General features: G+C 48.7%; 1 protein-coding gene across 2 annotated transcripts in view; it reads left to right on the top strand.

Moving 5' to 3' along the window:
- Positions 1-1751: 1751 nt before the first annotated feature.
- SMOC2 (SPARC related modular calcium binding 2) overlaps positions 1752-27413 on the top strand; it is a 222139-nt gene continuing 196477 nt past the window's right edge. For both annotated transcript variants that reach the window (XM_015137722.3, XM_015137721.3), the window contains exon 1: positions 1752-2374. In XM_015137722.3, coding sequence (XP_014993208.1) covers positions 2291-2374 — 84 coding nt within the window. In that variant the 5' untranslated portion in view covers positions 1752-2290. The remainder of the gene's footprint in view (positions 2375-27413) is intronic.

Below are 27413 nucleotides of genomic sequence, written 5' to 3'. Positions count from 1 at the left end.
AAATAAAAGACAGACATAACTATTTCCCAGTGTTTAAAATAAATATATTGTTTTTCTTCATAAAAATGGAGACTGATTATCTCTCCAAACTCCATTTCTAGAATTTCGAGAAACTAAAATTTGGCATTCAGGACACATGAGCTCCTCCAGATTTGAAAGGGGTTTCGAAGGCTCCAACCCTGCCTTATCTGTCAGAGTTTTGGACAAATGCATTTCATTTATCTTCCTAGAGTTCCCAGAGGATTCTGGAGTTGCTACATGAAAGACGTGTTGAGATTCTTGAATACAAGGCACGGAGGGCCGAGGATTTTCTTCTGTTCTCCATGTTGCCGAAGGAAGTGAAGTGGATTTGTCAGTATTGCAGGTTTTAACATCTGCATTCTGTTTCTGATTTTGTTGCTTAGGAGATCTGGCTAAGGCATCTGGCCCCTTTGACTTTTGTTCCTCGTCTGTAAAATGGGAATAATTAAGTCTACTTCTTGTCTGCCATTCTTGCAGTGGATGACGGTGGATAAATGAACATGCTTTCAAACTTTGGAGTTCTGATGAGCAGTACTCTCAATAAAGTGGAAAGTGAAAAACAGGTTCTTTAGTAGCAAATGCTTCCTAAAGGAAGTATGTCAGCTTCGAGTGTAAATTTTATTCTTTGGATAATCTTAGAATTAGTGGTATGTAGTGTTTATTTTCTCTTTAATTTTCACTGCAGTTTCCTAACAGTGATTCCTATTTACTTAATCATTTGCAGCTGCTCTGCTCACCTGTTTTTCTCGACGCAAAAGCAGTCCCTGAAGAGTTTTATTATAATTTCCTTCTAAGTCCTTAACCCAGGAGGAATGTGTTAAGTACTTAATAGATTCCCTGGGCTTTGGAATTTGAAGGAGAATTCTGAGAGTAGCCCTCCTTCAGGAAAAGGTGCATTTCTTTCCCGTCTTTCCGTGGCCCGATGGTCATCACTTTCCCGGTAAAATTGTGTGGGAAAGGTTGCAATAGCATTGCCTTTGCCTTAGCAGCCAGTCCCAGAACTTGCTGATACAGCCCCCTCCCCCAGAGTTCATAGCCAAAGCAGTGGGCTAGACATCGGATGAAACCTCAGATTTGGATTTTCTATGTTTTGTGCTTTCCCCAATGCCCCTGAGAAGTCAATTGATTCATTGTTCTTGAACAAATCTTCACTCTTCTGGCTTTCTGTGTGAGACAGAATTAGGGTTTTTTCCTGTAAAGTTATAAGCCAAGGCTAAACTATTTCAGCAATGTTGTCTGCAATGGATATTATCCAGAGTCTGGGTGTGCAAAATTTTCTTGGTTTCCACCGTAGTCTCCACGGGCGAGTTTACAACCTCCACAAGCCCTGTGCTCCCCGCATAAACACCTGAAATGCTTTGACAGAGCTGTTTAAAAACAGCCATATGTGTCTGTGAATGATGGCCAACCACTTGCTCCCCCACTTGCAGAGGATCAAGGCTATACCCCAGGTCAGACCCAGGATCTTTAGGACCTAAATTCCACCATCCCTGCCGTGGATAACTCCGTGTAAAGATGCCAAAGGCGGGCTGCCCCTGGCGCAGCCTTTTCTGGAGCGCAGCTGATCCTTCAGCACCTCTGAGAGGCGATGTTCTGGGCCGGACCAGGGGGCCTTAGAGGGCAGAGGTCAAGGAGAACCCCGGAGTCTGGGGACTGGCCAAAGTTTGGCGTTAACCCTTGTGGATGAAAAGGCCCGCTGGGCTGATTCTGCGCTGACCAGGCCTGGACCCTGGAGCGTGAGGAGGGCGCGGTGCGTCCCGTGGTTGTGCTTGGAAGGCCCCCGAGGGTGCGCGCGTGGGCGTTAGTGCGTGCGTGTGTCTGGGTATGCGTGTGTGCGAGTGTGCGCGCGGGGAAGGAGGCACAGAGACAGCCCCGACAGGCCACCACGCAGCTCTGGTGGCCCCCACTCCACCTCTCGCTCCGCAGACCCGCGCCAGGGCGGCCTCTGGGCCTGAGCGGGCACGCGGCAGCGGGCGCTGGGAGGTGGGGCTGGGGGAGGAGAGGGAGAGGGAGGGAGGCGGGCGGGAGGGGAGGATCCGGGAAGCTCCAGGGTATTTGACAGGACCGAGGGCGGACGCAAAGGACGCGGAGGACCTCTGGGTGCCTGCAGGGGAGCTGCTCCAGCAGGGCCTCCGGGAGCTGTGGGGAGAGCATCGCGGAGCCGCCCCTCCACGCGCCTGCCGGGCCGCGATCGCCCTCGGGGCTCTCCTGGTAGCAGTGCCAGGGCGCAGGGCGCGGCTGATCTCCCGCCCCCGCCACCTCCGCCACCATGCTGCTCCCCCAGCTCTGCTGGCTGCTGCTGCTCGCGGTGCTGCTCCAGCCGGTGCCCGCGCAGAAGTTCTCGGCGCTCACGGTAAGCCCGGGCCCGCGGGACCTGGCGCTTAATTGGTGCCGCCTCTTGCCGCCCGCCGGGTTCGGGTGCCCGCGCCCCCCTCCAGGCCCAGGCGCCCAGGCATGGGGAGCAGGTGGCCCCGGGGGCAGTGGAGCCTTCGCCCGCCTGCGGGGCTGGAGCAGGTAGGACCGCAGCGTGCGCGCCTGGGACCCGGTCGGGATGGGCTTCTGGGGACCCTGCCCGCCGGGATCCTGCCGCGACTGCGACGGGCTCCTTGGGTTCCACCTGGCTGGGACCCCACCTGCCTCGGGGGTTCTGACCCGGCTGTGAGAGGATCCTGGGGTCCTGCAGACCTTGGACAAGTGGGAGCTGCGGGTGCGCTCGGGTGTCCCGCACTCACTGCTGGGCCTGAGCCTGCGGGGAACCAGGTTTGGGAGCGCCGGCGCCGCCCCGCGGACTGTCCCAAGGCCAAGGCAGACCCGCCGGGACTGGGCGCCCACCTCGCCCACGGGGACCCGGCCTGGTGCGCGCTTCCCCGGCTGCTTTGGGCTCGTGCGCCGCGCGGATCCCGGGCCTCTCGCCTGGTGAAGGGGCTGCCAGTCGTGGGCCCCACTAGTGGGTCTAACCCTCCCAGAGGCCCTCCTAAGTGAGCCGAGGAAGAAGCAGATGATGTTACAGATGATTCTTCACGGGCCTGAGTGTTATTAGAGAAGCGCTTTCTTCCTTTCTCAGGACAGAGCTGGAGGGAGGCGGCGGCTCCCCGCTCTGCGGGGCCTCTGGGTTCTTCCTCGTGGCAGGGATGCTGCGCTCCTGAGCGCGAGGGTCACCGCGGTTGACCGCTGTGTGTTTTTCTTTCTGAGCTGCAACTTCTATGCGACAGCCTTGGCCCGGCCGAGGCACGCGGTGCCAAATGAGGAGCTATGTAGAGGGGGCCGAGCCAAGCCCCCGCCGGCCAAGCCAACCCGCGGCGGCCGCTGGGCCAGGGCCGGGTGTCTGCAGCCCCCAGCTCCAGCCGACCTCGTGGGCTTGCAGGGTTTGCAAACCCATCATTAATGCAATCGCCAGAAACGAAAACATTCCACTTAAATGTGTTTTTGAACAAGTGCTTGAGAAAACACGAAGGTAGCGAGAATGCCTCTGGTGGAGAGCCGTCTTTTAAGTGGCGGGGGACTTGTCCTAAAGGTGTTTATTGTATTGAAAATAAAGATGGTTGAAATAAGCTGTGGTCGGTTCTGCCTTTCAGCAAATTTAAAACAGTCATGTGGGCATCTTTTCTTTCTCTTTTACTTTTTCTTCGTCTTCTTTCTTTTGCGTTTTAGCAGTGTGAAGGATGGTTTGTGAGTTCATTGCTCATACCTAAAATTCTTCTGCAGCAGCCCGGGGTCCCTGCCTTGTGTCTCACAAATGACTTGTAGATTAGAAACTGCTAAATGGGGCTCCAAGGAGGTTTTCACACACTCAGGCTTTCCCTGAAGATCCTTTATCTCCACAGAGGGGGCCCTCAGAGGACACTCACTGGAGGTATTCATGTATATGCACATCTGTACCTGCATCTATACATAAATATAAACACGTATACGCTCACAGACCCCCTACACACTCTTAAAGCACACTAGAGGAGACAGAGAAACTAAGGCCAATTCTCCAAAGGAGATCATAGCATTTTCTTCCAGGACGGTAGCAGCAGGTACCTACAGTTGACACGGATTTTCAGATTTTCTGAAAGCGTAAAAAGTAGAGACTGGCATCTGCCTGCTGCCCTGGGTGTGTGGGGGTGGGGTCAGGCCTGTTGGTCCCCCGGGAAGAGCAGAATCAAGGTAGTTAGTAATTAGAACAGTTTAAGACTCAGCAGGTTTTCTTGTCTTCTCTCCCCTTTCTCATCTGTTTACTTGAACCCTCTCACCCTTTGCCTCCTTGAGGTTGCCCCAAGGATGTCTTGGATTGCGGTGAGACCCACTGCATGTGGGGTCTCTGTGCAGGAGCTGATGCCCCACGCGGGCTTTGCCCTTTGGCTGCATTCCCCAAGAACACTTTGCCTGAAACTTACATTTGCAAATAAAATCAGTATCCCAGAGAAAAGATTAAAGCCATAACACATCTTGGCACACTTCTTCTCACCCCACCCCCAGTCTAGAAAATCAAGTAGTTGAATTACAAAGTAACTGAGGCAGGCTTGAGGTCTGACTGGTCACTGGGAAATGTTAGATGTGCAGGATTTTTCAGTGCTGCTGATCTCTTTTCAAATTGCCATCTGGTTTGTGGAAATCTCTTTTGTTTCCAGAGGCCCTCATTCAAAGAATGGCCTTCTCTCCCTACAACTTGCATCCTACCTACTTTAATAAATCACAGGCAGCGTCAGTCCATGCAGCGGGTGGGACTCACAGCTTGGGGTCTTGCTGGATGTGTGACTTTAGGTAAGTTACTTAATTTCATAATCTTCAGTCCCCTTATCTGTAAAATGAGAACACATGATATCTTTCAAGCATGTCATGAGGATTAAAGATAAGGCTTTTAATGCGCCTACTATATGTGAGTTCTCCAGCTAACATTATTTTGGTGGTGCCCATGCCATGGGTCCATATAAGGGAGTGTTATCAGTTGGTGCCTGCCATAATTATCAATGCATATAGCGTTGTGGAATTAAGGTGTGTGTGGATTCGGCTTTGCAGTATTTTCACCTGCCGCAGATCCTCAGAGCACACCACTTGGCTCTGGGTGTATATGTGGGCTTTGTGGGAGTAGGCCATGTGGGACTGTGTAGACCAAGAAGGATAACTTGCCTCTCTGCCTCCTTCTACTCCATTCATTTCTTCTCATCTAGAAGCAGGGCTATTTGTCAGCCTCTCTGGGGCTTTCAGTTTGCCACACCTGGCTTCTCAGGACCATGCATTTTTCTTCCCCACCTATGGTGAGCGCGCTTTCTTGGTGGGCCCGGCATTGCTGGTGTGCTCACCTCTGCTACTTTATGTTTAAGATTCAGAGAATCCACTTTGCTTGGTAATGATCTCTATTCTTTTCACCAAAGTCGTTCTTTAGAAATGGCACCGTGAGGCCCTCTGTGTCTCTCATTGTGACTTTCTGATGGCTTTGCACAACCTCCTGGCTATCGCTCAGACCCTCTCACCTCTCATTGTGACTTTCTGATGGCTTTGCACAACCTCCTGGTTATTGCTCAGACCCTCTCACCTCCAGTCAACAATGGCATTCTTAAGTGTGTCCAATGTGCCCTAATTTGGATCCAGGTCAATTTCTTCCTTGAAGAAGTAGGTACATCGAATGCCACACAGTGCCCATTTTCCTTTTTATTTCTGTGAATGACTGAGATGAGGGAGTGATCTCTAGTATAAATGGTTTTTATTACACATGATTCTGTTTTCAAAGAGCAAACAGGTGTGATCACAATTATTCAACTTTATCATGGTTGTCATTATATGAATTTTGATGGACTGACCAGTAAGCCTATGCCTAGATTATTTCTTTAAAGGCAGAGAAAGGAACAATATTGCCTGTGACCCCTTTCCCAGAAGTTTTTGGTTAGAGCCAAATCATTCATTTCCACGTTGACTAAATCGTATTTTGCTCATACTTATAATGTTGAAGTTACATGACTATCCTTCTCAGACTTGTCTTACTGCCAATACCTAATGCTCCCCTAAGTTCATACGCACGACTTCATTCAAGGTACCGTTGTTTCCACATTCAAGAGATGAGGAAACTGAAGTTTTGAGAGACTCTGAAGGGCCCCTGGTCACTAAGCGGATCCGAATATTTCTCAAGTCAACCTGCCATTATTTTTCTTTCTTCAGGGGGAGTTCCCTGCACTGTTTTTTGCACTGTCTTCAGAAACTTTACAATTCCACACTACCGCTTCACCTCTCAGACTATAGTTGACTTTCATCCTGAACCCTCATCTTCTCACTGAGCGTCTGGCACCTGGTAAATGCCTCTTACTGGTCTTGCGGAATGCATAACCACAGACCTGAAACAGTTATTTCCCACTCCTATTTGTGTTTATTTGCTTTGAAAGAGAAGAAAGGTGATAAGAAAACAATATTTACCCGTATATAATTTTTTAAAAGTTTCACGAGCAAGTTCATGAGATGATTTAATATTGATTTTGCTGAAACAGCAAAAATACAAGTGCTATTCCATTTCTGAGCAATTGTGGTTTGGAATGCCTACCTTGTCCTGTTTTGATGTAGTTCTCACTCAGCCTTGGATCTTCAAGGGAATTACTGTGATTTTTTTTTTTTTTTCCTTTCTTCTTCCATTGCAAATGCCTTGAGTCCATTTCATGCTCTGGGAGGGCTTTACTGCATTCCCCAGTAGAAGACGGCCACGAAGGTGGTTAAGGAGGAGAGAACTAAACATAATCAAAACTTTCCAACTTAGAAGCCCATTTACATGGCGTCTAAAAACCCAAACATCTGGAAGAGTCACTTTAATTTTGCTGTGAAATCAAGACCGTAAATAACACTAAAAGCAATTGCAGGCCGTAACAAGACCATGCCGCCAATGGGCATGGATGTAACGTCAGTTGCAATGGCTCAGAACCGAACAGATTTCTCAGTAATTCCAAATCAAAATAAGCCTTCTTGCCAATCTAGGATTTTAGAATGGGAGTTGTTATTAAGATTGTCAGCAGAACATTGGTTTGGAGGTCAAGGGTAACATTTCTGTATTTTTGAATTAAAAGATAAACCAAACTGGACACAGTGGCTCATGCCTGTAATCCCAGCACTTTGGGAAGCCAAGGTGGGCGGATCATCTGAGGTCAGGAGTTCAAGACCAGCCTGACTAACGTGGTGAAATCCCGTCTCTACTGAAAAAACAAAAATTCACCAGGTGTGGTGACATGCGCCTATAATCCCAGCTATTTGGGAGGCTGAGACAGGGGAGTTGATTGAACCCAGGAGGCAGAAGTTGCAGTGAGCCAAGATCATGCCATTGCAGTCCAGCCTGGGTGACAGAGCGAGACTCTCTCTCAAAAACAAACAAAAACAAAAGATAAACTGTTCTACACATACAACACACAAACTTAGAATGATGAATTTCCAGTAGGATTTTGAAGTTAGAGGAGAAAATTTAAGAAATACTCTTTAAAACTGCCAGCCCTTATGTTTCTCCAATTGATGGCACTGAGTAATAGAGTAAGATCCTGGCATTAGTCATTGTATGTCTATAAAGTACGTATAACAGTTAATATAGTGGACATTTAACTGTAGCTCACAAGAGGAAAGATTTTATAATATGAATTAATATTTTGTTGATTCCTAATTTCCTATGGGCTAAAAAGAAATAGCTCTGAATGTGAAAATAACAGACATTCTTATATGGTTTTCCAGTTCCAGGCCAGACATCAAACAGCAAAGATTGTAATAAAACACAAATAAAGAGAACCAAGTAAAATATGAAATCACATTTATATGTTTAGGTTTTAAAAAAGTACAAATGAAAATTTTATATTATAATATCTGGCTAAATTTAACTAGATTTTTCCACACAGAGACAGTCTCAGAATGACTTCTTTTTGATGAACCACAATTTTATTTTGATTTTTATTACGTATGACATAACGTGGCATATCCACCAATTAAACTGTCACTTAAAAGAAGGCAAATGTCAATATAGCACGTCCACGCTGCTTTCTCCTTCAGTACATATCTCTGCCCACTTTACAGTCTTCTCTTGCCTGGTCATCTATTTGTTTTATTTTTTGAGACAGGGTCTTGCTCTGTCCCATAGGCCAGAGTACAGCGGTGTGCTCTTGGCTCACTGTAACTTCTGCCTCCTGGGCTCAAGCGATTCTCCTGCCTCAGCCTCCTTAGTAGCTGGGACTACAGGCACACGCCACCATGCCTGGCTAATATTTTGTATGTTTTTTTAGAGATGAGGTTTCGCCATGCTGTCCAGGCTGGTCTCGAACTCCTGAGTTCAAGTGATCCACCCGCCATGGCTGGTCATCGATTTTCTTTCTCTTTTATGCTTCTGCCCAAATTAGAAGAAACTTCCTTTCCTTCTCTTTACCAAGATACTGACCATTGATGCTGCTATTTCTATGTTAGCACTGGCTGAGACTCCCTGAAGGTTTTCTAGTTTCTGGTCCTCACACTCCTTCCTTCTGCTAAAGTGTGGGTGCCCTGGGCCCTGCCCTGGAGCCAGCTGCAGCATCTCTCACCGTTCCCATCCCTGCCCAAGCCCCTAGCCGAGGGCAGACATTTTTGGGGGTGAAGGGGTAGGCAAACTGGTAACATTTGAGGTTCTCGGCAAAGAGTCTTCCAATAATAAAGTTTCTGAAGGCGGAAGAGTTGTAGGTAAACACGATGACCTGTGGTGTGTTTGATCAGGGGTTTGGAGCCCTTGAGTGCAGGTCACCATTAGGCCCATCTCATTTTGGATACTGAGTCTGTTGGATTTTAGTCACTTCTTAAAGGACAAGTTCACCAGCTTGTTGGCAAAAAAAATGCTGTGGTATGTAAGTTGATCTTAGGGCATTTTGTTTATCTCTTATTCTGTTCAGTGATCAATCAAGGCGCTAGAATCAAACAAATCCACCCTGCGTACCAGCCGGGTGCCACCATGGACATTTGATTTTTTTCTTGGGATTAGGGACATTGTCTGACTTCCAAAGGCTTTCCCTGCCCGGGTCAGGGATGTCCCATGTGTCAGCCACAGTGGGCCAGGAAGATGGTAGGCATTCTCCCAGATCAGGCCCAAACTGACCTGGGATTTGTGACTAGGATTAGTGGTGAGTTGATGATATTGAGGGCTGAGTTATGAGGGAGGAAAATCCTCCCACGGAAGACTCTTGCAAATTCTCTGCCATGAAAGCAACATTGCGCTGGACCTGAGCAGCTCTCCTGGTGGTGACCTGGGCTTTCAGGAGCAGAGCAGAAGGCGTGGGGCCACTCCCAGGAGGCTGGGGAGGAGGACAGGGGTGGGTAGGAGGACGGAGATGGGGAGGAGGATGGTGATGGGGAGGAGGACGGGTGGGGAGGATGGCACTGGGGAGGAGGACGGGTCTGGGGAGGACGAGGATGGGGAGGAGGATGGGGATGAGGAGGATGGGGATGGGGAGAAGAACAATGATGGGGAGAAGGACAGGGATGGGGAGGATGGTGCTGGGGAGGAGGAAGGTGCTGGGGAGGAGGATGGGGATGGGGAGAAGGACAGTGATGGGGAGGAGGACAGGGATGGGGAGGATGGCACTGGGGAGGAGGAAGGCACTGGAGAGGAGGACAGTGATGGGGAGGATGGGGATGGGGAGGAGGTTGGGGATGGGGAGAAGGACAGAGATGTGGAGAAGGACAGGGATGGGGAGGAGGAAGGCACTGGGGAGGAGGACAGTGATGGGGATGAGGACGGGGAAGGGAAGGAGAATGGAGATGGGGAGAAGGACAGCAATGGGGAGGAGGACGGGGATAGGGAGGAGGACGAGGATGGGGAGAAGGATGGAAATGGGGAGGATGGCGCTGGGAAGGAGGAAGGGGATGGGAAGGAGGATGGGGATGGGGAGGAGGATGGTGATGGGAAGGAGGACGGGGATGGGGGTGGCGCTGGGGAGGAGGATGATGATGGGGAGAAAGATGGGGGAAGGAGGACGGGATGGGGAGAAGGACAGGGATGGGGAGGAGGACGGGGATGGGGAGAAGGATGGGGATGGGGAGGAGGACGGCGATGGTGAGGAGGATGGGGATGGGGAGGAGGATGGGGATGGGGAGGAGGATGGTGATGGGGAGGACGATGGTGATGGGGAGGAGGACAGCGATGAGGATGGTGATGGGGAGGAGGATGGTGATGGAGAGGAGGACAGCAATGGGGAGGACAGTGATGGGGAGGAGGATGGCGATGGGGAGGAGGGCGACGAGGGGAGGACGTTGATGGGGAGGAAAATGGCGATGGGGAGGAGGACAGTGATGAGGAGGACGGTGATGCAGAGGAGGATGGTACTGGCTACCCTCTCTCCACTGAGGCAGTGAGGCTTACGCACATCTTGTGCGAAACTTCCTCTTCCTACCACGAGCCTCGTGATACATATTTACGTTTCAAAGTGAAGTACTAATTAACATATTCATAGTACTTTGAGCAAGGATGGAAACGTGTTGTTGGAGTGAGTAGACTAATAATTCTAATGTCTTTGGGCACGTTTTCAGTTTTAGAATGGTAGGGTTGGTATTACCTTAATGGGGTCCCTGTGTTGGGCAGACACATATCACCAAAGCTTTTCCAATTTTACCATTGTATGATGCCCTGATTGCACTTAGTGTTGTAGGTCTAACATGCAACTCAAAATCTAACCCCAATGTTCAGTTGTTTTACACCTAATTACCATGTTTTTTCTTTCTTTGCTCACATGGAACCACATTTGTGGCCCGTCTTCAGAAGTGAATGCAGACCTGCCTGTGGCTCCCTGTGTCCAGCTTCTGTTGTCTGATTCCCAGTGTCTGCAGATTGATCTGTCTTCACATGAATCCACCCACATGCTTGCCCCCTTATTCCTCTGCCACGGCGTTTCTTATGACGTTGAGAAAAAATGTAAATCTAAAGTTGTATCTCAGAACCATTGTGTACAAACTTTCGTCACATTTATAGCGGTCACTGTAATATTCTTCCTGACATTAGCAATCAAATGGAAGGAAAATGACTTCATAAAATATAGTCACCTTTTAAAAAAGAGAATTACTTTTAAATAGAAGATAGAAATTTCAAATAACAAAGGAAATTCCATATGTGCTTATAATTTTAAAAATAATTTGAGAGATCTGAATGAAAAAGAATCAGGCCAACTTTAGGGTATATTTTTGGTTTTGGTTGTATATTAATTCATGCCACATGGGATGTGGGTCGATGTAATCAAGAATTTTTTTAAGCACAATTAAAACTAACCTAAAATGTACCTTGGAAAAAAGAAGTTAGTGTCCTTTCGTTTTGCGGTGGCTGGCGGCTTGGGACTGTCGGATGAACCGTGCATGGCCATTCTTTGGCATTAAGGTTCTGGGGAGTCCAGTTCCCTGTGTTTGACAAGCACTTCCGGACCCTCTAGAAGATTTCATTACCTTTAATGAAGCATAAAATAAACACCTGCTTTCCTGTCATCCTTTCATTTCAAAGGACAATTGAGTTAAATTTTGTAACATACATATTTTTAGAGGGACAGTCATATTCTTCACTGTGAAATGGCCGCATCAAAGAAGCAGCAGTCCCCGTCTCTACTAAAAAATACAAAAAACTAGCCGGGCGAGGTGGCGGCGCCTGTAGTCCCAGCTGCTCGGGAGGCTGAGGCAGGAGAATGGCGGGAACCCGGGAGGCGGAGCTTGCAATGAGCTGAGATCCAGCCGGAGCTTGCAGTGAGCTGAGATCCGGGCACTGCACTCCAGCCTGGGCGACAGAGCGAGACTCTGTCTCAAAAAAAAAAAAAAAAAAAAAAAGAAGTAGTAGTTTGCAGCCCATCAAATCCCATTCCGACCCTGGTCAGGACTGCGCCCTGTGGTCCTACATTCCCGAGGGACAGTGAGTTTCAATCAGGATACTGTCATTGCTGCTTCCTTGAGATGTGCTGATCTATCAGGAGGAGGAGAAAGAGAAGACAGAAGAGAAAAAAGAAAAGGAAGGAGAGAGAAAAGATGAAGGTAGCTTTTACTGTTGAATCAATCTGGATAATATGACATTATGGCCCTTTCAAAGACAGTCTAGGCCTCTGTCTTTGGAATACAAATGTCCATACAGTTTTGAACACCAAGCAAGAAAGATAATGTGAGCATTCTGGTGGCCTGCTGTCATGCCAGTCACCATAGAGCAAAATTTGTTCTAAGGAGAATTCCTCTTGGACCCTATATAAGAAGCTGTCAACTAGGAATGCCTAAAGGGCTTGTGTTTGAATGAAGGCTGAGAGCCTAATCTTTAAACATTTGTCTATTAATGAATCAACAGGAATGGACATCATCTATTTTCCAGGGCCACTTATTTAAGTATTTAAAGAAGATGCTTAGCTTGTCAGCAGATGGGACCCCTTCCCAGCTGGTCCCTCTCTTCCCTGTTCCTCTACCCCTTTCTTCTCAGGCCCTGGGTTCTCTCTTCCAGTATTTGGAGTGTTTTGTGTAGATTATTTGAGATACTCATGTTGAAGTGCTGGATGCATTTACTAGACGCTGCTTCCCAGGATGTAAAGGAATGATCTCAGGCCCTGACACTTTCAGTTCCTTTTGTCCACTGGGTTCCGTTTGGAGTTTTGGTTCATTGATATCCTTTGAAGAATGTGGTCCCAAAACCAGATATACTATTGCACAAGCAGTTTGTCACTTAAACCCAAATGTGACCTTGTGAGATGGCACTAGTTTGTGCTTCACTAGTGCAAAAGTGTCTCTAAATTTAAGATTCTGCTAAACTAGTTTCCACCATTCATTGTTTTTTGAACTTTTTTGGCACCCCCACATGATACTTTATATTTTTATTAAAACTAGATTTTCATCTTGATTCCATTATCCTAGGTTGGAAATACAGCCACCAGTTGATGCAAATATGTTACATGGTCCTGTTTCTTCCGGTGCATGGGTTGGTCTTAATTCTCCCAAGCAATGGGCGTGGCTGGAGCTCACTCCCCGAGGCTGCCTTTCCATTTGCTGCACGGATTTATTCCCCAGGGGAAAGGCCAGGAGCACGGAATACTGAATTTCCCTCCCTCGGATGGCACCTGCCCACAGCCGAGGTCTTAGAAATCATCAATAAAATGCTAAATTGAACTCACAAGTCCATGTAACTGGAAATGCTACTCTAAAAACTTACACTAATCCAGTAATTGACACTTTGTGAAGAACGTTGTCCCATGAGCTCTGAATAGTCGTAACAACGTGCTTTCTGCCTCATTCTACCACATGCAAAGGCTGTTTTCTGGAAACATGGACACCTTCTCCAGAAACAGGATGAGTGCACCTGGAACATGGGATTAAGGCGCCTGTAAGAATAATAAACCGCCCTTACACTCTGTACCTTTCTCTCCTAAAACATGACAGAGCCCTCCCTCTGTGCCTTCACGGACATGATCTCCTGTGTCCTCACAGAATCCCTGCCAGGCAGCTCTCTCTCTCTCTCTCTCTCTCTCTCTCCTCTCTATCTCTCTCCTCTCTATCTCTGTATATATTCTAGGTTTTGGTAAACATCTTAGGCTAAGGAAAGTGAGCAATCTCTCTGACCTGAACACACACGTCCGTTAAGCTCTTTCTGTGTGGGATACACAGATCTGTGAGTATGCTCATCAGTTCTTCATTCTTAAAAGATTTCTCTTTTGGAGAGAGTTGCCAAAGATAGATCTTTCTTTTCATTCAGAGATAAAATCCAGGTGGAGTCATAACTTCTTTTTTTGTACTCTTGGCATCTCTTCCACCTTCTGCACCCTGCTGGAAACATCCAGGTGCAATCACCCAGCTTGTCTGAGGAGAAGCCCCTCTCCTTTTTTGGAAGAGGTTGTCTCCCAGGTCCCCTGGTTCCAAGAATCCACCACAGGAGGGAGCCCCAGAACGGCTGAGCTCTGTCTTTTAGGGGAGGGTCCCACGGTGGGGTCTGGGGTTGCCATCTGCCACCTTGACAGCAAAAAGACCCCACGGGCCTGCTGCCTCACGTGAGTTCAGCTCTCCAGCTTTAAAGAATTGGCTCATGGTGCAAAATGCTAAATTAGGGAATTAAAAAGCAGGGACATTTTAATTTTAGCATGATGGTTCTACTGACTTTCTTTAGAAGTCTGGGATATGCGCGTTACATTCAGTATTACTACTCACGTATCAGATAAGAGTATCATGTTATTGAAGCCGAATTTTGGTTTTAAAATAACCACAGTGCGTGGGGGGAGTGTGAGGCGGGCTGCCCGCCTGGGGCCTGGACTGGCTAAATAGGGTGCTATTTTCTTTCTGCTGTGAGGTCAGTCCCCTTTGTGAGTCGGGTTTTATTTAAAGCAATCGCTTAACTTATTTTATTTGCTAAATAAGTATTATATTTCAGTGTTCTCCAGTGATAGGATTCTCAGACATATGATTTTCATGAGGGATTTTAACCCAAAAGAACAATAAGTGCAGCAAATCAAAATTTCTGTGCTCAGATATTCAAAAAATCACTTGCATTTTTTTGTACCCCAAAATCTGAAGGAAATTTTGAAAAATCATTAGCAGCTGTCATTTAGATTTGTACACCATTCCTAGCCCCTTCCCTCATTTCGACTACCTTTCTCTTTCGTTTTGTTTTGTTAAATTCCAAACATATCTGTAGGTTGTCTGGCCAACTTTGATTCTAGAAGGCAACAGGGAGGAGGGCAGCCCGCCAGGCCGAGGCTTTTGCCCCACTCTGCTCCCCGGAGGCTGACACCAGGCTGACGCCCAGGTCATGCTCTGTCAATTTCTGGGGCTTCCTCCCGGCTCCACGCAGGACGCCCTCCTCCCAGTGGCTGTGACGGCAGGGCCGGGGGCAGAGTTCCCTGGAAGTCGGTCTTGGGAGGACACAGCCTCTGTTTCTGCACCAGAGTCCCCAGGGCCTTGGCCGGACACTCAGGGTGACCCGCCCTGAGGAATTCAGGGCAGTATGGCTTGAATCTGCTGTCGGACGCAGGCAGGTACAGGTTGTTCTAGAGTGTGCTCAGGGTGGCCTGACAAATGCGGACCCAGGGCTGTGCCCCAAGAGGGTGTGGGACAGCCAGGGGGTGCGGTGGCCTCAAGGCTCCGTCAACCTGCGGCCCTGTCATTTCCAGCTGTGCCTTTGTCTCCGGGTCTCCTCCTCACTCTTCTCAGTCTATCCTGGAGTTCAGCAAAAAGGAGAAAAGAATTTCCCTGGCAAAGCCAAGTGGAGAGTTAGAGGCAAGGCTCTCTCTTTCTCTCTCTCGCTTTGTGTCTCTCAGTTCTGTCTCTCAGTTTCTGCCATTCTTTCTCTCTCTTTTTTTGTCTCTCTGTCTCTCTCTGTCTCTGTCTCTCTCTTTGTCTCTCTCTGTCTCTCTGTCTTTCTCTGTACCTCTCTGTCTCTCTGTCTCACTGATTCTATCTCTCAGTCTCTGCCATTCTCTCTTTCTGTCTCTGTCTCTCTGCCTCTGTCTCTTCCTGTCTCTCTGTCTCTGTCTCTTTCTCTCTATCTCTGTCTTTTCCTGTCTCTCTCTGTCTCTATCTCTCTAATTCTATCTACTGATCTCTGCCATTCTACATACTACATCTCTGTCTCTCTCTCTGTCTCTCTGTCTCCCTCTTTCTCTGTCTCTCTGATTCTATCTCTGGGTCTCTGCCATTCTCCATCTCTGTCTTCTCTATCTCTCTTTCTTTGCCCCTCTATTTCTGTCTCCATTTCTCTCTCTGTCCTTGTCTCTGTGTGTCTGGTTCTGTCTTTCTGTCCATCTCTGTACTATCTGTGTCTCTCTTACTCTATTCATCTTTCTAGTTCCCTGTCTTTATTCATCTCTCTGTCTCTTTCTCCCAGGCTCCACCCAGTCCATGATGCCTGCTGGGGACCACTCCATGTCCTCCTGTGACTCTGCCCTGTGGCCGTCTGTCCTGCTGGGCTGCCTCTGGGCTCTGTGTGTCCCAGCTCCCCCAGGAAGGATGAGGAGGCCCGAGGGCTCTGTGGCTCTGGGAACTGAGGCACTGCTGAAGCGTTTGTGAAGAAGAATTGAACTAACCCAGAACTAACCTCAGTCAAAATCTAACTGGGCTTTTTATTTTTGTCACACATTTTCTTGGCCCTTTCTTCTTTAGATGCTTTCTGGGTTTTCCAGGTTCATTCAGAACTGAAAATAGCCCCTCGTAACTTCACAGCACGAAACCCAGAGCTCTCAGGACACGCGCCCCCAGCTCATCTCCCTGTCCCAGGTAGGGCCAGACTGTGGCTCTGACAGGTTCTGCAGGTGGGAAGCACCTGGGCGGTGAGACCAGGTGTTTGCAGGTAGACCGTTTGCCCTTCAGCTGGTGCTTGATCAGATTGTTCTTGGGATTTTCTAAACGCACATTCTGGAGAACAGAGGAGGCTTTGATGAAGAAAGGGAAGAGAAAACCCACTAAAATACGTGAAAAAAAAATCGTACCGCAGCACTTGGCATGTGTCTCGAGCTGGAGGTGAGCTCATGGCTTTTCCATGGGATGCATCCTGAAGCTGCACCTGTACCAGCCATGTGCTGAAGACGCTGATGGGGACAGGTTGTGCGTGGTCAGTGTTCCAGCGGATGCCACAGGTGCACGTCCTGTGGCCAGGGTCCCGGTTTGAGACTGGGGAATGGTGTGGGGCAGAGGGGCTGGCGCTGACCCAAAGGCGGCTCTCAAGCTGGCTCTGGAGGGTCTTGGTGGCCGGGGTCTCAGATGGGGGCTGTGAGTATTGGGTTCAGGGAGCCCAGGTCAGGAGGGGAGGGCTCATTAGGGTCCCCTGCAGGGTGCTGGGGCAGAGTGAGGATGGGCCACCATGAAGGGCCTTGGGAGGAACTGGGGCTTTGTCCAAGAACCAGGCCAGCTTGAGGTGCAGCCTGGGGGTGCTGAGGAGGGCCTGGCTGTGACCCTTCAGTTGGCCCCAGACAGGACCAGGGGAGGGCAGCCAACTTGGGGTCTGGTCTATGAGTTTTCTTCTTTAAGATATAAAAGAATTAAATAGTGAACTACTTTGTAATCAACTCAACATTTTCCCATGTTGCGTCTTGTCCCAATCGTGGTTTTCTCTAAGCAGAATCAGAAATGTTGGATTTAGAGAGAGGGGCAGGAAGGACGCTGGCTCGGCGGCCACCAAGCCCGGGCTGACCTGGCAGTTGGCTTTGGTGGGTGGCCCTCAGGTCTCGGCTTTGAGAGGCTGGGCCCTTTTCTCTCCTCATTCTCTCCTACTTAAAAATGTTCATGTTTATACTTGTTTATTGTTCCCCCCTTAAAATGAACTTTCTGAAGAACATTTGATACTTCTTCACCTTATAAAGGTTACACAGATTTTATAAAATGTAAAGAAAAAGGTACAGATTTCATTATTATTTCTGGGGTGCCGCTCAGAATTACTGAGGTTGAATATCACAGAAAGGACATAGAATGAGCCATTATATCCTGGGGGGCGGAAACCTTGGACTTAGAGGAAGACCTGAGGGGTTTAAAACAAACCGAACAGCCTCGCCTCACTTCATACAAATGGGCAGCTTTGGGGAGAAAATTGTAAGTGACAGAATCGACATGGATTCAAAACCTCTCATCTCAGCAGCGTCAGAGGACGAGGGTGACCCCTTCATGAATCCGTGCAAATGTCTGAGCGGCGTCTTCACTTTACCTCCCGAGTTCCCGATACCTCATATCTCAGCAGCGTCAGAGGACGAGGGTGACCCGTCCATGAATCCATGCAAACGTCTGGGCGGAGTCTTCACTTTACTTCCCGAGTTCCCGGTACCTCACATCTCAGCAGCATCAGAGGATGAGGGTGACCCGTCCATGAATCCATGCAAACGTCTGGGCGGAGTCTTCACTTTACTTCCCGAGTTCCCGGTACCTCACATCTCAGCAGCATCAGAGGATGAGGGTGACCCGTCCATGAATCCATGCAAACGTCTGGGCGGAGTCTTCACTTTACTTCCCGAGTTCCCGGTACCTCACATCTCAGCAGCATCAGAGGATGAGGGTGACCCGTCCATGAATCCATGCAAACGTCTGGGCGGAGTCTTCACCTCACTTCCCGAGTTCCTGGTCTGTTCCTATGAAAGGGCGCAGCACTCAGGCCAAGGTGGAGATGCCCCCAGCCCAGCCTCTGACTGCAGACACCTCGTACCAGGGCCACCCCGAAGCCCGGGGAGTGCGGAGTGGGCGTGGGGGCATGGGCCTGCTGAGAAGGAGTCACTGCTCGGAGCTGGGCGTGTGGGCCGATGTGTCTTCCTTGAGCTGGTCTGTTCCTATGAAAGGGCGCAGCACTCAGGCCAAGGTGGAGATGCCCCCAGCCCAGCCTCTGACTGCAGACACCTCGTACCAGGGCCACCCCGAAGCCCGGGGAGTGCGGAGTGGGCGTGGGGGCATGGGCCTGCTGAGAAGGAGTCACTGCTCGGAGCTGGGCGTGTGGGCCGATGTGTCTTCCTTGAGCTCTGCGAAGTCACTTCATCTGCTTCTGGTTCAATTGATAGTTTAAAAGACGGTCCCACATACGTCGTTCCCTAATGACGCAGCCGAGCTGTCGCCGTTTATGACTGGGATTAGCTGTGTAGGGGCAAGAGCAAGGCTCTGGGTTTTTGCAAGACTGAGGCAGGGTGGGTGGGGCGTGGAGGGGCTGCAGGGCTGGCAGGTGGCCGCGGCCATTCCCAGGCCATGGGTCTGCCCTTGAGTTAACCTCTACTGGGTTGGGCTGCATTGAAGCAGGTGACAGAGGAGCCTCGTAGTGGGTTCTGTTCACACCAGACGCCTTTGGTGCTATGAGAACCTCACGGCGCCCCAGCAGGGTCTCTCGTGGAGACTGCCCGGTACCACTTGGCGGCCACAGCGACTTTCCCACTTGGAGCTTTCCTCTTTTGGCAACCCCAGCACCGAAGCTTGAGAAGGGAAGTGGCATTCCCACGAGAACGCTCTGGCTAGTGCTGGATTTCAGAACGCGCCCCAGGTCAGGCTGATCCCAGAGAAGCCTCCTTACATTTTTAGGAGGGTGCTTCCGGATTGTCGGACATCAGGTACTGCTAACAGGAGGAGAAGGCGGGATTCCCTGGAGAGGACTCTGGATGCATCGTTTTTGGTGGCAAGCAAAAGGCTTGTCGGTGTGAGGGCAGGAAAAAGCCCGGGCTGCCCTGTGTGGGCGGCGGGCGGGTCGTCACGTCCATCGAGGTGAATGAGTTCAGTTTCATCCCTCTGCCCGTGAGGCATGAGCTCAGGGGAAAAGCAACAACAAGACTGGGGCTGCAGGGTTTTGAAGAAGCTGCTCAGGACAAGCATGCACACGCTCATGTGAAACGGCAACTGCTCCACGTCACGCTCCATTTTCTCTTTCTGGCAAACTATGTACAACCTGGGAGAGACGGCAAAGCCTGTGTCCTCATGCCGGCTCAGGCACAGTGCGGCCACCACGCCCCTTTCCAGCTCTCCCTTCCGTGGTCACCTGGAGACGGCAGCTCCTCTGGACCGTCCACGAGGGCTGTCAGGAGGAACGTGCATTTAAACACTTTCAACAAAAACAAAGTGCAGCTTCCAGTGAGAGCCATTCATGTCTACAACAGAGGAGTCAGAACCCAGTTGAAAAGCTGTCCCAGCACCCCAATGTGACGCCAACCACTGGGATGCCATGCCTCCAACCCCCTCTTCAACACGAGCACGAGCAGTGCCCGAGGGACTGGCTGACTGTGATGGACTCAGTGACGAATGGCACCACCAACCCTGCACTGGAGCTGCAATGACTTCATCGCCTCGTTTTTCCGTGGGGTGCCCAGTAATCACAAAGTGGCCTGGAGTCACCGTTTGTAAATACACAGGAGCCTGCACTGATCATATGTATGCGGCAGAGTAATCCTCCCAGAACAGGAGCCCGGCGTGTCGCCCTCCCAGCTGTGCGTGTGATCGCTGCCGGGGTGGGAGCCTCCCCTCGTGCTCGCTGCAGCCCCAGCCCAGGCCTGCCCTCCCCACACCCACGAGTGCACGTGGCGCCACCTCCTCTCTGGGGCTGGTCCTAATGGAAATCAGCCTGACCCTACTGAGCGGGATGGCAGGCCCAGCTCGGCGAAGCCCTGGAATTTTTCCAAGCCTATTTTGTTCTCTCTTTTCCCTTCTCTTTCTAATGAATCTAACAGAAACATTCCAGTTCTGTTTCTCTTTTCTTGGTGGTATTTTATGGTCAATTTGAAGTGGGGGACCCTTGCAGCCTGTGTGCTGTCATCTTCTGGCGAGGGGCAGCACAGGGAGTGGCTGGTCTTTCCCACCTGCCATGAAGATGGGCCCTGAAGGTCCTGCTGCGCAACACACTCTGAGTTGGAATCAGCGCAACCTGGGCCTCTTGGACTTACTCCAAACGATTAAACTCCTAGGAAGACTGAGGGGACCTCATGATAACATAATCCTGCAGTGTGATCCAGAGTCTGTGCTGTGGTAAGGCTTCAGGGCATGGGGACAGTTCCCCTGGGGCCACCAACTTACTGGCTCATCAGAGAGAACTGGGATGCAGCAGCCTCCCTGGGAGGGAGACAGTCTCACCCTGCCCCTCTGGGGGCACCTGCTGCCTGTCCTGGGGGCCCTGGGCTTTGGTGTCACCAGTTCTGTTGTGAGTCCTGGATTCCCACTCCCCATGGGTTTGGACCAGCTTCTGAGTCTCAGTCTTTCATGTTGTAAAATGGGAAGTGCAGCCTCTTTGGAGTGCAGTCTTTTGAGTTCTGTGTGATCTTGGTGTGTCTTTGACAACATCCTTTGCCTTCATTGCTGAGGAATGGGATACAGGCTCCTCAGGGGAGAAATGAAGGCTCCCAGGGGCCTGGACCAGCCTGCACCCCCGTCTGGGCTGTCTTCAGGCTCGAGATGCGAAGTGCTTGTTCTGTCATGCCCCCCTGCCCCGCAGCTGTGTTTGTGCCATGTTGCTGTGTGCCTCACACCCCCAGCTCTCCTTCTAGGAACACCTTCTGCACCCTGCAGTGGTCTAAATGCCCACTCTTTGGTGTAAAGGAAGCAGAGAGCAGGAAGATGTTTGCTTATTTTAATTCTCATTGTATAATAATTAAAGCTAATTCATTGTATTAAGTGTGTGTCGGAAAATAGTGTAACATGGAAGCTTAATTTATGGACATTAAGTACTCCCTCTGTTGTAATCAACAGTGTGGAAACGTGGTCATAATTACGAATAATGCTTACTATATCCAGAGCCTTCTTCAAAATAATTTACTCGAATAAACTCTATTCCCTGCAACATCCTCGATGTGGTGGGTTCTCCAATTATTCCCATTTTGCAGATGAGGAACTTGAGACACAGATGGACGAGGTAATGTGATAGAGTTAGGTCACAGGCCTGAGGAAATTCCTGGAGCAAATGATTTGACAGGAGCGGTGTCATCAGTGCCAGTTGTGTCAACCCGAAGCTCAAAGCTGGGGCGTGGGCCTCGTGCTATGCGAGCGTCTAGGGCTTCGTAGATATGTTTTGATGGAGGTCACAGACACACCTGGGTCCATGGTGGGGAATCTGGTCCATCGGCAGGAAGCGCGACATTGAGGACAACCTGGAAAGGCGGCATCTGCCACATCAGGAAGGGGATACTCCTGATGTGGGGAAGATGAGTTCCTTCAGTCATGCCTGGGATGATCCAAGTGAGTTGACGAAACAGGATCCTGGCACCCTCATGTGTGAAAAGGAAACAGAACTTGGGTCTGCAGCTAGAGCCCCGGGGTGGGTGAGCCCTGGGGTGGGTGAGCACTGGGGTGGGTGAGCACTGGGGTGGGTGGGCCCTGGGCTGGGTGAGCCCCGGGGTGGGTGAGACCTTGATGAGAAGAGCCCCCAAGTCAGTGTGATTGACACTGGCCCGATTTATTTTCTCTTTGCTTTGGTTTCCTTGTCGCTCAATCACACGTTTCCTTCAAGTGATAGGCTTCAAATATCTTCCCTGATCAATGTTTCTCTCACTAGAATTTTGAACTCTTTGGAAACCTTTCAAAGATAACGTTTAATTTGTTGTAAACAGGATAAAATTTGCTTTGACTGACTGATACCCCAAAAGATATTCTTGGTGCACTGCATTTGCCCACTTACATGGCTACACTCACACCACAATTAAGCACACTTAAGACCTATGTATTTAAATGACCACAAAACTCCTCAAATGAAATCCCCTAGACCCCAGTCCTCCAAGCAGTTGCTTAGAAAGAAATTATGGGATATCCTTCTAAGGTAATTAAAGGAATTTTACAAGCAATGTAACAACATAATAGACACTTTGAAAAGTAGTGATATTCATCCACAGTGGTACTACCCAACAATTTTGGGGCCTTTTCAAGACTTTCCTCACATGACTTTCTTAGCACATTGTTATAATGAGGACATAAACATTTTATGTCTGTCTTACTTAGTAATATTTAGGGTTAGAATATTGTAAAGAGAATCAGTCTATTTTCAATTTACCTCCCTCAGTTGAGCATTAGGAGGGGTTTGGAGGTCTGCCCACCCAGACCCTGCATTTTATATTAGGGCATCTGAGCCCTGGGAAGCTTCAGGAACCCGGCGTGGGGCCAGGTGTCTTGTCTCAGCTTCACCAACTTCCTGCCACAATCTTTGCCAGCTTGACATTTAAAGGTAAATTACTGCCACATTTTAACATGAAGGTTGATTGTGATCTCTGTATCCAAACCCTCAAAGTATCTTACATCTGCTATGAAGAACTCATTTTGGTGGGAATGTGTTGAGACAAAAGCATCGCTTGTGAGAACCAAAGATGCAAAATAATGTCAACATATTGTAGATCTTCTTTGATTAAAAATGCTTGTTTGATAATGAGTAATGATCTATGCACTGGATCAGTGTGAGGGAGGGCCAAGGAAATCCTTGGACCTCAGCTCTAAACCCAGAGGTTCCTGCCTGTGTCTGTAGAAGTGCCCAGGTTTTAGGCAGTATTTTGGTTGAAAGGTGTGTTAGTCTGTTTTTACACTGCTGATAAAGACATATCCAAGACTGGGCAATTTACCGAGAGAGAAGTTTAATGGACTTACAGGTCCACATGGGTGGGGAAGCCTCACAATTATGGTGGAAGGCAAGGAGGAGCAAGTCACGTCTTACATGGATGGCAGCTGGCAAAGAGAGAGCTTGCACAGGGGGACTCCCATTTTTAAAACCATCAGATCTCATGAGACATATTCACTATCACCAGAACAGCATGGAAAGACCTGCCTCCATGATTCAATCATCTCCTACCAGGTCCCTCCCACCACGTGGGAATTATGGGGGCTACAAGTTGAGATCTGAGCGGGCACATAGAGCCAAACCATATCAAAAGCATAAGAAAAATTTACTTCACTTTTCAATGGTGTTAGGTGCACTCTGAATTGCAAGTGAATCACTCATAAAATTTTGTTGGGCACCTTTTAGAGAATACCTAAAAATGAACTTTTATGACATCTTTTTAGGTTTTCACCCTTTCAATTGAATGAAACTAAGGTTTAATCATTTAGTGGCTTTCATCTGACTTCATGTTGATTTTCTTAACTTTTTCGTTTAATATTTCATAAGAGTCTGATACTGAGTTTTAGTGCACTTTAAAGCATTTTGATGTTAATTAAAATCTTGACTCTAGTAGCACATTTAATTGGGTCAAGCCTCACTGTTTGACATAAATGGAGACATCTGGCTGTCACCCAAGTTTGGTAAGCTGACATAGCCATGCAGATGAGGTGGCCATGCTAGAAACATCACTCGATTACGCCCAGTGGCATTTCCCTACCCGTATTGTTACAGCGGTGCTCATGTCCTGTGAATTTTTTTTCAGGGCTGCTATCATTTGGGAAGCTGTGATATTTTCAGTCAAGGATGCCATGTGCATCACTAGGCTCACCTGGTAATGGGACGATGCCTTAGTGTTTTAGCTCCTCTGACTGTCACCAACACATTCTCTCCCTTTCTCACAGTTTCTACTGGAGGAGGGCTCTTTATTTTTTTTATTTTTTATTTATTAATTTTTTTTGAGGAGAGTTCTTTATGGTGGGTCTCCTTGTCCAGATCCACTGAGAGTAATGAACTGTACCCTTTCCCGACCCTGCCCATCCTCTGATTTCTTCCCTTAACTTCGAGGCACACTTTTTCATGGCTGAGTGATTTCGATCCCTAGGACCCATCAATTTAGCTTGCTTTTAGGACCCAGGGATTCCAGTTCTGTGAAATGTAACGAAGACTATGTCCATATTCTGAAGTTGATGCTAAGCTATCAAATTGTCCTGGGGGAAGTTTGACTTTTGCAGTGAAGCTGCAATGAGATTGTAAATATGTCCTTGTCTGTCTGTTGAATTATCCTTTCCCGGCACCCTGCTGGGGCTTGGCCTCCCTGTCTTCCAAGGTCCTTCCAGCTCAGCCCCCTCTTTAAAGTTTTCCCAGCTCTCGAAGGTCTGGCTGCTGCTCCAGGAGGGTGGTCCCCTGTCCTCCCAGCAGGTCCCACATGACCAAGACCTCATCTCCGTGGTGCTGGAATTCCCAGACGTCTCATGAGCTCCATTTGGTGCTCTCCAGTGGTGGCTTATGATGAGTGACATGAGGGCACGTGACTGGAACGTTCCTCAGAAATTCAGGCTGCAAGCTTTGCAGAGATATTTAAGGAGGAAGAATAGTTAGTGACTTTACAGGACTCAGGGAGAAAAAGGGTTTGGGCTGAGAGTCTCCATGTGTCAAGGTGGTGCGTCTCTTTAGGAAGTGACTAACCTCAGGCACTTTGAGTTTGCTTTGCCAACTCTCTACGTAGAGCTGTGTGATTTAGTGAGAGGTGGAAGGCAGGACAGAGCCTTGGGAAAGATGCTAAGTGGATGATCAGATGGTGAGAGGAGGTGACATTCCCGTAGTTTCTAAGATTCAAACGACCTCTATAAATGTTGGAAATTAATAATAATACACTAAAACTCTGCCAATAGGAAGGCTCCCACATTTATTTGAGGACAATCTTTGAATCAAAAAGCGGTCCCATTCCCAGGGGAGTTGGAGCCTGGCTTTCATGGAGCACGTGCTCAGCGAGCCGTGGTGTGACGGGGGCCCTGCTCCCACCGGAGGCTCAGGCTCACTGAACTTCAAATGCACTGAACAAAACAAAACACAGAAGATATTAAAGTGCAGAATTGTCTTCCTAATATTAAGTAATAGACCCCCTTTTCCTGTCTTACCCCAAGGAGAATCTCATTCTCATAAATAGAAAACACTGGCTGTGAAGAAATGAAGGCTTTAGGAAATGATGCCTCTAGAAAGCGATCCTGAAACAGTGTCGGTGGCTGAGCTGGCACCGGTTGCTGGTGTATGTGCTGAAATACTCGAGGCTCATTCCCCAGTGAGGCCTGGGAAGAAGCAATTATTTTGAGGGGTTTGAGAGGTTACCAAAATCTGCTAGTTTTACATTTTTCAAGTAATGCATGTCAACATTTAAGGGAATTTGATAATCAGAATATGGAGGAATGTGAAGATGTGGGGAGTGACGTATCCCCAGGAGTCAGGGGAGTGTGAGAAAATGAAGTGAGATGTCTGGAAACGGAAGAAGGAAGATTAAGGTGCGGCTGAGTAACATCCTGTGCTTACAGAGAGCATCGTCCTGAGAGAAGACTCTCCTAACACTTCCGGACTCCTCTCTGGAGGCAAGGTGCAGGCCCAGGCGCGTTGCTCGGGCATCATCTCTACGGGGGCACACTCCTAGGTGGGAAGAGGATTGCCCTGTAGAGACATTGGCTGAGATGATGTCTGGAGAACTTGGATGGACTTCTCCCTTATGTCACATTTTATCACCAGGATTTGAAATCTCCTGGCTGGGTGCGGTGGCTCACGCCTGTAATCCCAACACTTTGGGAGGCCTGGGCAGGTGGATCACTCAAGCCCAGGAGTTCTAGACCAGCCCGGTCAACATGGTGAATCCCCATCTCTGCTAAAAATACAAAAATTAGCCAGGTGTGATGGCGCATGCCTGTAATCCTAGCTACTTGGGAGGCTGAGGTACAAGAATCACTCGAACCTGGGAGGCAGAGGCTGCAGTGTGCTGAGATCGTGCCACCTCACTCCAGCCTGGGCAACAGAGCAAGACTCTGTCAAAATGAAAAGAGAGAAAGGAAGGAAGGAAGGGAGGGAGGGAGGAAGGGAGGAAGGAGAGAAGGAAGGAAGGAAGGGAGGGAGGGAGGAAGGGAGGAAGGAGAAAAGGAAGGAAGGAAGAAGGAAGGAAGGAAGGAAGGAAAGAAGGAAGGAAGGAAGGAATGAATCTCCTTCCACTTGGCTACTCGGATAACAGCTCTGGAGACTGGCTTTCTGATGATGCTCCATAACGATTAGCCATCACTATCTGCCAGGAGGGCAGCCTGTCCGGTGCCATTCCTGGATGTATTATTTCCACTGTGAAAGGGTAGACAAGTTCTCCAATAAGAAAAAAACATTTTGGAATCAAGTGATTGGTTCAGTTATAATCTGTTGCATGAATATTCAATCAGGATTTTCCTTTTTTTTTTTTTTAAACATACTTTCTGCATCTAAGGCCCAGAAACCAAAATGCCAGAATCTACTATGGTAGTATTTCCATGAAGCCACAAATGGACAACTCCAAACATCATGTGCCACAGCCTTTTAAACATTTTTATCGTTGAACCTGTAAACAGCAGTGTTTTGAAGGTTTCCAGATTTCTCTCCAGATTGTACTAGTTAACTTCATTCTGCCATCAGAGAAAAATTAAACAGAAGCATTTGGGCGAGGAATGAAAAAGTGCCAGGGAGGAGCATTGCAAGTCAGATGGCAGGTGCAGAAGTGCCCTGGAAACCTGAGGCACAAACTCACCTGGCCACACGGTGCCTGGGCCTTCCCGGGGTGACTCCAGGTGGATGGAAGTGCCAGTGTCTGAGAGGCTCTGGTGGCCCCACAGACCGCAGGGCAGCCCTGCCTGGGAGAGTGAGTGACTTATGTCCAGGAGCGGCCCCCACTTGCCCCACACAGACCTTCTCGGCCAGAGTTGGCCCCTGCCTCATGGAAGGAAGGAACCTGCCCAGCGCTTGTCTGCTGCCTTGTTTAATCCGTCACTCGTTGCCAAGGCTTTAACACACACATTCCTTTCTCTTTTTAACAACAAAATGAATCTCTTTGTTTTTTGTTTATATATTTTTCACTCAGTGGAATAGGCCTCCATCCTGCTGCTGCTTTCTGTGGTCTTTTCTTTCTTTTTAAACCCTAGATTATAGATAGAACGTTGTCCTTTACACTTAAGCTCTACATGATAAGAGAGCAAACTTAAGGCACTTTCGTTTCCTGCAAAGTTTCCGGGATCTTCATGAAGAGACTTTTCTCGAATGGTCAAGATTTAGATGAAACTTAGGGACATGCAGTTCTCTGCTAATAAGCCATCAGATCAGCCAGAAAAAAAAAAAAAAAAAAAAAAAGACTTTTAGAAATTGCTATGTAAGAGAGTAGGAATCATTCTGGGTGTATGTG

The sequence above is a fragment of the Macaca mulatta genome, chromosome 4 (assembly GCF_049350105.2).
Source record: "Macaca mulatta isolate MMU2019108-1 chromosome 4, T2T-MMU8v2.0, whole genome shotgun sequence".
NCBI classification, from domain to species: domain Eukaryota; kingdom Metazoa; phylum Chordata; class Mammalia; order Primates; family Cercopithecidae; genus Macaca; species Macaca mulatta.
Note: the sequence above shows the minus strand (reverse complement) of the source record. Positions and strands in the feature narration are given on the sequence as shown.